The sequence below is a fragment of the Sander lucioperca genome, chromosome 13 (genome assembly GCF_008315115.2).
Source record: "Sander lucioperca isolate FBNREF2018 chromosome 13, SLUC_FBN_1.2, whole genome shotgun sequence".
NCBI lineage: Eukaryota > Metazoa > Chordata > Actinopteri > Perciformes > Percidae > Sander > Sander lucioperca.
Genome location: NC_050185.1, coordinates 12,295,001 through 12,307,150, shown reverse-complemented (window position 1 = coordinate 12,307,150; position 12,150 = coordinate 12,295,001). Strand labels below are relative to the sequence as shown.

The following is a 12,150-nucleotide window of genomic DNA, read 5'->3' as shown; positions in this document are numbered from 1 at the left end:
ATTACATGGTACTGTATATTGAATGCTTCTTTAACAGTCAGTGCAACTCATGAGGTGAGAATTGGTTGGTAAAACATGCACATAAATTAGCAGCTGCAGGTCCCATTCATTCACACATAGCATAGACAGGCACTAGAGTAGCCAATGCTACTCTACTCTACAGCAAAAGAACCATTGGATTTGAAGTCTGTTCCAAAGCGCTCTTTGTTCCAGATCAATGCATCAGTTGATTAATAATGAGCTTGCAATTTAATTAATGATTGGAGAGGACAAAAAGGTGACAGAGGAGTGATTATTAAGAGCCTTAGAGCATTTTAATGAATGCATATTAATTTGTTTTTGTCATAATGTAGACTGTAGTTACATTAATATTATCAAGCATGGAATGAATATGAATTGCAAAATAATCACTGTTGTGCTTTAAACTATTTAATTATCCTCAGGCATGTTTAAATGTCGGTAACTAAACCCCAAACTCACAGTGTGGTTTGCATCATAAGGTTGTTTTTTAAGCAGGCTTTGGTAATGAACAACGAACAATTCACTTTATAGCAGGTTTTCAATAGGGTTGACTCTTTGTCTATCTTTTCTTCATATAAAAAAGTAAACCTATATATTAATTACAACAATATGCTGAGATTAGGGTGGTCTAAGAATCTTGAAACTTCTATAGCATGAAACAACACTCAAAGGAAAATATCAGGCATTATAAAATAAATAAATAAATGTCACACCTTTCCCTTGTGACATTAAAGCTGCATTTTTTATATGAACAATGAATCAAATGACTACAGTGTGTGAAAGGGGTCACTTTTAGTGATAGATTTAACACCTATCGCTGAGGCTCTATGGAGCAGTTAAGCCTATTTTACATTATGGTTGTGCTACATACTACATTTTGATTGTCTGCTTTGTCGAGGAAGCTTCTGAGTGTGGAGATAAGGAGGAAGTGTGTGTGTGTGTGTGTGTGTGTGTGTGGGGGGGGGGGGCAGAAGGGGGGGGGTCATACTATTATTAAGAAAAACCTGCTTTAGCAATACTGTACTTTATTATGGTCATGTTAATTATGAAAATGTAACTTACATTTGAGAGAAAGAGACATAAGTGTCAGAACTTATTTAGGATAAGAGTAGGGTAGAGGGAGTTATTATGCAAGCAGAGGCATTACAGTATATATATTTAACAAACTTTGATTATTACATTATAAGCAATGTATGTTAACTGTAATGTAGACAGCAACCACAACCACATCTGTGCAGTTACTGTAACAGATAAGTTAAGTCTATCCTAATATTAAACCCAAAAAGTCCTACTTCTGCTTTTGTAAAAATGACCGCATGCAAAGCATTTTGCATCAAAGACATGTGTGTGCCCTTGTTACTTTTCGAACATTGAGTAAAGCCTACTTGTAACAGGGAGCCTTTCATTTTCCTTGTAACTACAGGTGGGCTGGGCGTTTCGACTTAACTCTAAATTACCACAATTATTAGTTCGTCAAGCAAAGCAATACAGACATTTGTTTCAGGGTACAAACGCTTCACAGAAATACGACTCCTCTTTAGAAACACTTTATTTAGTAACGGAAGTTTTGAGCCAATGAGAGAAGATTGCCATACTCTTCCACCAATGGAAAGTGTGGATGCTCCAGGTCTCCTAGTAAGCGAAAACTGCATTGGATAAAACAAGGAAGGAGGCTCCAGTGGTATAAGTGGATTTAAGGGCTTGGAAGGAAAACAAGGACGCTAGTTAACGTTATCTCGTTGTCGAAGGTATGGAATTTGTTATTTAAAAGTTTAGAGAGTGTATTTAGGATACATAGGGTGATTGAAATATCACGTTAAGCTCAACAAATACCAGGTTGACAGATAGTCACAGCCTACTGCTGCTGGTGGCAAACCAACCAACCAGACTAACTAACTAACCCAACTAACTCAAGTGGTTAAGACCCCGGTCTTTTTTGCTGTCTTTACTTGAGGTAACATAGCTAGAGGACGATGTTTAACGACAACTTACGTAACAGTCATATAGTCGGCTGTCCTGATCTAACGTTATTTTAAGCTAGCCAGTGTTAATGTTAAAGGGGTTAGCTTGGCTAGTTAGCCTTAGCCTGTTCCCACAATGTAACGAATGTGTTGAAGCAACATGGCCAGAAAATTAGCAAAGCTCCGATATGACAGCGTTACCTCTTGTGACAATATACTTGTTTAGTCTGGCTACATAAACACTAAAATGTTAAATCATGATAGCCTACAGCTTTTGCTAGCAAGCAAGTCAGCTACCTCGTCGTGGACTTCTAGTTTCTCTCTGCATGTATCACACACACTTAGCTGTTAAAGGACTAACCTGTCCGACTTCGTGCCTGGAGTTCAGCGTGCAGCTTGTTGCAGAGGCAAACTGTCTACTCCATCAGTTCTGTGTCACTAAAATCATGTCACTTTAACGTGTTTATAACAACAGGAACTAAGAAGCAACTATTAAGGAAACTTTACCGTAATCCAAAGTGTGTGTACCAGTTGCAATTATTTTAAAGCATCGAGACATCGTAGTACTCCCTTTATTTTGTACATCATGTCAGCTGAATTCCAAAATGCGAGGAAGATTATTCTGTCAAGTAACAGCATATATTTTTAGCTTCAATTAGCCTAGTTCTGTGTAAAGCAACAAGTTAGACATGTGATGCAACTGTCACATTTCAGCAGGGGATGGGGGTCGAGAAACGCCATACACCAATTTTACATCCAAAATGAACAATGCAGATATATATTACTATGAATTACCCCACTCTCAGAAGTAATACGGCCACATGCTTTATGGAGCTAAAGTCTGTCAAACACACAAATGTTTGCTTTTCAGGATATACTGAAAGCCATGGGCGAAAAGAAACATATTTCTCCGTTACAACAGTGAGATATTTTCCCAATTAGGAAATACATTGTTAACATGTAAAATAGTGTGCAGACTGCAAAACATAAAAAAGGAAGTTCTGTTAAAAGTGCAGTTGTAAAACGACTGACTTGCAAGTACCGAACCAAAACTTGTCTACATGTAACAGCTTTATCTTGTTTTTTTTTGGATGAAATTGAATAATTGGTTTTTGGGGAAAAGAAGACTGCATTCAAATGTTGAAAGTACCGTGTTTATGTTTTTGAGGTGTGGTTTTGGCGAGGGTATGGAGCACCCTGTACACCGAGGGGAGACGATGCCCATTGGACTACATGACAGGTAATGTGCAATGTGTATTCAATTATTATTTTGCTAGCAAAGTGAATATGTGTATTAATTCACTTTAATTGAACACATTCCACTTTCATCTTAACAAACTGTTAACAAGAAGTATTTGCTTTTTGTAAACCAGGCAAAATGACTTATGAAAAAAGAAGCAACTTTTGACTCAGGATTGATAGTTGACCTTTCTTAAAATGTATACAGTACAGCAGTTGTCAGTCTGGGCTAGGAAATGGCTTCCACCTGCGATCGGAGGTGTTAATCAGGTAATCCCTGATTAGATTGTAGGAAAGAAAAGCAGTAGGACTGTGGTGCTCAATGACTGGGTTGAGAACCACTGCTGAGAGTCTTACCAGAGTTTCACTCAATGACTTGAAATATATTACAGTGTTTCCGCTACATTAATTCACCTGGGGCAGTTTTCCACGCCTGAATGGCCTGCGCATAATGTTGGCTAATTTATCACAATTTGCCAGCAGTCATCTTGTCACTTAAGCAGTATTGTCACAGCCGTCTTTGACTATTTGCTTTTGCCTTTTTGTATACAAACACTGAAATAGTTTTTTTTTTTACCAAGGCCCATTGTTGGTGCCGGCAAACAAACTAATCTTTTTACGAGCTGCAGGCATGTACTTTCTTCTCCACTCTCAACAAAACATCAGCAAATAATGCAAAGTTAGGGAATAGCATGAACATATCAAGATCAAGTCTATGACTTCCAGTATGAGAGGCATCACATTTGGCCAAGTTTTTCTCGAGTTCGCTACAAAAAATATAGGTTTGATGGTAAGGAAGCTGCAGAAGAGCTGGAAGTAAGACGTGGAGAAAATACAGAAATTTGGTTTAATGTAAAACCTTAGTTCTATAATTAGCAGGGGTATCTCACATTAGGATCAACAGAAACTCCACGTCAGCCATGATTGGGCACACCTAAACACATGGTTGTCAGGAAGAAAATATACTTTAGGCTTGTACCACATATTTCAAAAACCTTCTCTGTGCTTCTTGCAGAGGTTCCTTATTTCTGGGACCCAACTGTTTCTCTGGGACCTAGCTTCTCCAGTACACAGTGACTTGTGTGTTTTATGTGGTAATTACTCTGCAATATCTAATATGATTAAAATATATCAGTTGTGATTTTTAAACAGTGCTTAGTTTCTGTTGACATCAATGACAGAAGACAAAAACAAGGAAGATGCAAGCCAGTTGAAGCATAGCCTGCTGTAGTGTACTTGAGTGTAGATACAAGATCCAATGACATATTTACTGAGTTTTACTGATTACATGTTTATGTCTTGCATACCTTACTGTAGGTAGTACTAAACGGTTGCATACAGACTCATCTTGGGATTAGACCTGCACATTGAAATACTAAGAAAATGAGCCTGATAGTTTCTATGTGTTAGATACAATCTGTTGGTAAAAGATTCTTCTTTACTTGTAAACAGAATTGTGACTGTGTGAGGTGGATGAGACACTACACCAACTGGATGAGCAGTTCTATAGAACATCAATAACAGATACTAAAAAGACAGTTGGCTTGTTTAAATGAATGAAAGAAGCCTAAAGCAGTACGACATCCGTTCTCCCTCAGTTTAGATTGAGGGAGGGATAGATTTAGATTGATTTAGGTGATTTAGGAACTCTGTGACTGGATGAGAGCGTGCAGAGGCTCTGCGACTCGGAAAACAATTCAGAAAACAATTAAAATCTTTGTCCGTCTTCGACGCTGAGATATAATGCCACCAAAGAAACAACGGCACAATTAGGATGAGATGGAGGACATAAGAAAATCTTTTAACTTTATGAAATAAGCAAAGTGGCAAACCAACAAACAAAACTACTTGGGCCAATGCAGGAAGTACGGGAGCTGAAGTTGACAATAAAGGAGAAGGATAAGAAAATGACTGACCTGGAGTGACGAGTCGATGACATGGAACAATATTCTCGAATGGATGACTTGATGATAAGTGGACTTGTGACAAAACATCGAACCTACACTCCAGTGACTGACGGGGGAAAAAGGTGAAGAAGCGAAACCGAATGAGCTGTGAAGTCCCCTGAAAAACAAGTGATTCAGTTCTTTGAAAACCACAGTACTAATATACAAACAAAGGCGATTTCAGCATGTCACCCACTTCCTCGGAAGGACAGTAACGCCACAACGAACATTATAATACACTTTGTAAATAGAAAAGCCAATACGGAACTACTGAGACAGGCCAGGAAGCTGCGGGGGACAAATGTGTTCCTAACTAAGAAAAATGCAGATATTGCAAGGCAGGCACAAATCTTAAAAAAGCAGAACAAGATACAAGCTACATGGACAAGGAACTGTAAAGTGTGGATAAAGCTGAATTGATCACCTGAAGAAGCAAAAGCCATCATGGTGAGCGAGCTGAAAGACTTGGACAAATTTAGATGAACAGTTATCCCTGTTTCGAATGGCTTATTTCGTATTTATTGCACTTTTGCCTGTGTTTGCTGACATCATGGAACACTGTGTGGAATCATTTGTTTGGTATTTTTTTGGCATAATGTACTTGTGAATCCTGATGGTAATTTTATATCTTGTTTTTGTGGGTGCTGTTACTTTTGTAGTTATTTGACTCATACTGATGCTTTTTGTCTGTGTATCACTGGCCAGTTAAAGAACATTAGCTTTGTAGCTTTGTACCTTCTGATTGAAATAGTTAAACTGGATAATTATCTCTTAGATAGCGGTTGCGAGGGGCTTTATATAGTTTAAAGCTTCACTTTTATCTAAAATGACCTTGTATGTTTTATATTATTATGAATTACATCAGCAGTTGCTGTTTCTTAATCTTTTGCACAATAATCCATCAAATCTAATTGATTTGAGAAAAGTGGGGCAAGAGGATAGGCGTGACAACTTCTGTTTTCAGTGAGATATGATTTTTTTTTTTTTTCTTTTCTGGTTCCCACATTAGGTACAGACAGCATTGCGCCCTCTCATCTGCTAAAATCCTCTTTTTAATTTTTTTTTACACTGATTTTTACACAAGTGATTTTACATGAGGAGTAGATCGGGCATCCTGGTGGCCTAGGGCTAAGGCGCCATTATACTCGGATGAACTTATTCTTTTTTCCAGCATAACCCGACCATGTGTGTCTCTGGCCGAGGAGCTCTTTTCAATAATTTAGGAAAAGTTGCTCATTCCTGAGGGGTCGTTAGCTAGTGCTAATTAGAAAGTCTAGTGGAACCAGATATACAGTGATAGTGGTTGGACATTTAAGTGGGCCATGGCATCCAGATGAAGTTGCTCCTCAAGCCAGCTGGGTGAGCCACTGTAGTTTAGCCTAAACAGATGGCCGGGTCAAGACACTGAGTAGCTGCTTTTTGCATAGGTGAGAGTAGGCATCTTAAAAGTATGGTTAGGTCAGGGCTAGAGAATGGTGTCACCTATCAAAGGACCCAGTAGATATATATAACATTTCAGCCTGATAACCACTGCAGGGCCTGGTGATAGGTGAAAACATAATTTAACAAGAATACTGGGCTCCAATAGGAATGCTCACTCACCTTTTGGCACATTTAATTGTGTATTGATAACTGACAATTTAGTTCTGTAAAATGTATTACATAGCTTTAAACTGTTGAGTTTGTGAAATTGATATTGGCACTTTCTAGCAGGTGGTAATAGTCATTACGTATACAGGTGTATGCCAAACTCTGTTGGTCCACCTTTATTGCTTTACATTAGTCATGTTTCCATCTAATTGTCAAGCGATTCGAAGAAAATGCAAATTAGAAGCATTTCCATCAACTGCTTTAGAGCGTAGTTTCGTCACAAGTTGACGTTATGCATGGTTGTAGATTGCAAACTGGCTTGCTAAATCAAAGAGTTTAAAAGCTAAGTTTTTTTGGCTAAATGGAGAGAGGTAGCATTGTACAAGTTGGCCACCTGTGCAGAATACAGGGTTGTGGCAGAGACATTTGGTGTCAGTAAGACAACCGTTCACCTACACGGTGTGCAGGGCCATACGATTCAAGCTGTTGAACCAATTCATCAATATACCCGTAGAGGAATTTGTAAGCATGTTTTCAGAATTATCAGTCTTCTTTGTTGCTCTCCAAATCTTAAAACTTATACCATAACATATACCATATAAAACCACATACCATGGTGACAAGACCATATGTTAAAACAATACATTTGAATTTTGTGACATTTCACTACTACATCCACTAGGAAAATAATATCTCTATAGTGCTCCTATTGTTTTCTGAAAAATAATCAATTATCTTAAAACCCACACTTCAACGCATTAAGGAATAACTGGGCATCATTGGATTATTAAAGACTTCCCGTTGTAGCTTGTAGATTTTGTAGATTTTAATTTCACTGAATGCAATTAAATTTGACACAAATCCCACAAAATCACTCGTTGAATCCTAGAGAATGGCAAATGTATTTGGTTCAAGGTTATTGAATTGTATACATGTCATAAGAGTTGTTTCTCTTTCTCCTACTCCTTTTATCTCCCTTCCAATTCTTTACATAGCAAGTCCAGAACTGTAATCACAACTCCTTTTAACAAGGTGGCACTGTTGCTCAGCTACTGGGCTTATTTACGAACCCTGAAAGGGTGATGGAAGGCTGGGCTTCTCCCCCCTCCTACCACGAGACAACCGTGAATGCAGCAGGGCAAGTAGTTGTGGTGGATGCAATCTATTGGCTTCTCAGTGCTGCCGCTAAAGTCACAACCCTGAGTGTAGCCTGCACAGCCTTTGCCAGTGTATTTCTGTAGCTGCTGCTGCTGCTCCTGCTGCTGAGACTGCTGCTCTCCCTCCCCCTTAAATGGTGTGGGCAGAGTGGGATGGAAGAAGGCATTGGAAACCTTTTCATGGAAATGGTCTTTGCTGTTGGTATTGCTGCAGCACCATTCTGGTGACAACAACATGCCGTTGAAATGGAAAAGCGGTTCGCCTGTTAGCTGGAAATTCCCAGTGCCAGTTCTTAAGACATCCAGGTCCTCACCCCTTTCGCCTGCCTACATGTGAGTAAAAGCTTAATAGCATTTTCATTATACCATTGTGGTTATGTATATGGAGACAGATGTGTTTGTTTTCAGATTTTCTATTAATTCTTTTTTTTTTTTTTGTGTAAATTATTGTGACACCATTATTTTTTTGTTGTAGCCCTAATTAGGCAGAATGCGATTGAGCCTCGTAGTGTGTCAGGAGACTTGCCTTGTCCAGCATGCATTTTATGGTTCGCTGGCAGATTGCTTCACTCTTGGTCATTTTGCCGCTAGTCTGGGCATGGCAAGCACCACATCCCCGACTCTTGCCCTCTCCCTGTGGCTATGTTTATTTGGGAACAGGGACTCAGCAGCTTGGGAGGAGCCTGCCTTTGTCAGGATGTCTGGCGTGCCCTGGTTTAGAAGCTATTGTCATCCGGTACTGTTCAGGAGGGGGGAGGGTAGAATGGAACTGCCTCTCACAGCCTCTCGCCATCCTCTCTCTTTACCCCTTTTCTCGACCTCTTCTGAAATAGACAAGTGTCTTGTTTGACTTTTGTAACATGGCTTTGTCCTACAGAGAGTGAGAACCAAAATCTTCTCAAAAAATAAACACAGTTTTAATGGCAAGTGAGGCTAGCTGATTGCCTGAAGGTAATTTCATTGGCTAACGAGGCTTTCTTGGACGGATTTTTACAAAATTGGATTAAAGCAGACTTCAGTTATCATGCAGCTTTACTTATACGCTTAAGAGCTTAATTCTGCTAGTTTTACAGAAATGTTTATTTTTAACATCACTGCATCACAGCAAGATAAATTCATGCTCCAACCTCAGTGAAACAGGTGACATCTGCAACATGGCTAATTCTAAATGTACAGAATATGCACACTTCCCATATAGCCCTTACTTTCCAAGTAAACCTTAAGGAAGTCTTGACTAAATTGTGTCACTATGTAAGCTCTTTACAAAATGGCATGGTGAATGCTTTACTATTGGCATTATTGACTTGGTGATTATGGTTTTAATCTTTTATTTTACTAGGGTAGTTTAGCTAAAACACACAAACACGCACACACATACACACACCTGGAGGCTGTCTGTCCAGTACAACCACAGTCTTATCTGTTGGCCACTGAGCAGCTGTTGGGGGGGTTAAGGGCCTTGCTCAAGGGCACCAGCAAATGAGGGGTAAGCACTGGTTATTTACTTCCTCACCCAGTTTTATCCAGACAGTCTGTAGATCACACAAGCAACCTTCCACTTATTTTAGCTTCATTTCTAACACTATATCATATGATCTGTAACAGAATGTAGCCAACATGTTTCAGTACATAATTTAGTGGAACAGTGAGCTAAAATTGTCAATTTCCATATTTTCGAGTTTAAAAACTCCAGACTGCAGATACTGTGCGCCTCATTGTTGGTGATTTCTTTGGGCTCTTAGTGTGTAATAAAGCTCTTTCAAAATAAAGCAGCACAAGAAAACACCAAGTGGGACCATAGACCAAAAAATGTATTTCTCACTTTTAAGTATTTTTGTTTGTCATGGACCTTGGAGAAAATTTGTATTGTGTTTTTATCACTTCACAATTTAAATACCCAGTGGTATGCCTGTAGCAACACAGCAAATGTTTATACTTGCTATATCATTTTGAATTTCTATATAAATAGTCATAGACCAGCCATGTGCTGTACATTTCTGTTTGGTGTACCAAACATTAATTCTCAGGATATTTTAATCTTGATAGATCATCTTTTTTGACTTGGTGGCAGTTCATTTTTAAAAACTCTACTTTTCTTTAAATAAACAATGCTGTGTCAGTGCGTTAAAGGTGAACTACTGTATTTAATGAGTTATGAGTGTTGGTATCTCCGCAAGAAGAGGATCTACACACATGTTTACATGTCTTTTAAAAGATTAAGACAACTCTCCCAATGGAGACTCAACGACAAGAGTGCATCAAGTGTTAAGTGGCTGTGCTTGCGTGTCGCAATAGGAGATTGTGCACACACACTAACTAGTGAAGCATATTCAAGCCTTGAGGCTCCAGCTTACTCTGCCCCACCAGACCACTTACTATTTTGAAACGTGTATATTGTAAGCTGTGTTTGAAGGCAGGCTGATATTGGCCCCCCAATTATAGGTTACTCTGTGGTCAGGGAGAAGTCCCTCTTTATAGGCCCTTTGAGTGGTGGCTCTGTCCGTTTAGCTTTAGAGACATTTTTAACTTGGTATGTTGCTCGGGTAATCTTTGTATATGTATCCAAAGCAGCCGAATGATGGAGGAAACATGAGAGACAGTTGTTGAAACATCTGAGGTACACAAAGTATAAAAAATTAAGATTTGTTTTCACAATGTGCTTGTCTGTTTTGAAACCGCTAATGTATATATAGACTGGTGAACTGCCTGTGGTGCAGATTTCATGTTATCAAGGAGTGGTTAAGGTTCACTGCCAGTACGGCCCATGGAATAATCTTCTGCTCAGTAAAACACCATTGGGTTTATTTTTCACCCCACAAGAAATCCTTGAAATGAATGCCATCCCTCATCTTACAGTGCGTCAGTACTAAGCACTTAATATGTGTGACTGCTGTCTTTAGTAATCACCTCTTGGAGGCGTCATGGTGAGCCAGCAACCTCAACTGCAGCATTGCCTGTTCGATTCTAGGCGGGGACCTTTAGTACATGTCATACCTCTTTTCACTCTCCCCATGTTCCCTGTCACTCTTTGTCAACGATCTCAAGACGCAAAAATGGGAGAAAATCAATCCTTCAAAAAACATCTAAAAATGAAATTACATCTTGCACGTTTTAACCTTTTTATATTTTGCTTTAGCACATTAGTCTAAAAGTGACTGCTGCTGTCCCTTGGTTCTACTGATTTATATTTTTTGTTTGAAACAAACATGCTTGCTGCTCCTAAAATGGCTCAAGACTTTTCTTAAAGCCACCTAGTCTTTAGAAATATGTCTAGTGTTAGTTAAAGCCAGTGGGACAGGATAAAATCCCATACAGTTTGTACAGCTATAGGTAAAAGGAAAGCTTAACAGAATTTTGCGAATGTAGGTGCTTCACATGTCTCATGTGGCTGTCAAATCTTTCTGCTGAATCCCCTGTGCTCCTGCTAGGAGTCTCTAAGGCAAATGCCCCATTAGTTCACATTCTTTAAATCCCACTTTGTTAATAACCTGCATTAATTTGTTTGATCAATTAAACAATGTATCAATTCTAAAATAATAGGAACATAGTTGATTTAATGGCTGACATCAAACTGAATAAGAGTTGGGTTTGCACTTATTTACTTTGACTTTGAACATCATCTGACAAGAAAGACTTTTTTTATGTTTAAAAATACATAAAACTGGAATTGCACCGGAGGGTCTCACCAGATATATCGCAATGTGATTTATGTGTTAATTGGACTCAGTTGGGGATGATATGCCAGCAGAGATGTTAAAACTACAACGCTGTTCTTAGCCAACATACTGTTACTCTTTACTCTTAACGTTAACTCTTACGTGCAATTAAGGATAGATCACAAATCCACACATTAATGTATAGATACAATTCTTAAAGAAGTAGCACACATTATTTGGTTACATATTTAAATATACAGGATGTGTGTCTTTCGGAGCTGTTGTCAGAACCTAATGATCTAACGGTTACTTATTCTTACATGTGTCGGCTTCTCCATTTTGATGGAAGGCAGAGAATCAGCTGGTGTGCCACGTTAGCTAAAAAGAAGCTAAACTGAAACAGCATGTTAAGGGTAGATGTCGAAGAGTAGTCTTGAGCAGATGTAAACACTCAGGATGAGTCGGAGATGAGGTTGAAACGATGGGCTGGGATGACGTTTATTATTTTTTCCCCAATTAAGGCCACGGAGGCAAGAATGATAATATAAAAATTAACAAAATTAAGGAAAGCAACAAAAAA

The 12,150-nt window shown here is 38.8% G+C and overlaps 1 protein-coding gene across 4 annotated transcripts in view; it reads left to right on the top strand.

Moving 5' to 3' along the window:
* Nucleotides 1-1,511: 1,511 nt before the first annotated feature.
* Nucleotides 1,512-12,150, top strand: part of klhl13 (kelch-like family member 13) — a 39,202-nt gene continuing 28,563 nt past the window's right edge. For 2 of the 4 annotated variants that reach the window (XM_031320236.2, XM_031320233.2), the window contains exons 1-2: nucleotides 1,512-1,769; nucleotides 3,151-3,222. In XM_031320236.2, the coding sequence (XP_031176096.1) occupies nucleotides 3,170-3,222 (53 nt within the window). In that variant the 5' untranslated portion in view covers nucleotides 1,512-1,769; nucleotides 3,151-3,169. Of the gene's footprint in view, nucleotides 1,770-3,150; nucleotides 3,223-7,896; nucleotides 8,248-12,150 lie in introns of those variants that run through there. The other 2 variants (XM_031320234.2, XM_031320232.1) reach the window with 2 other exon arrangements.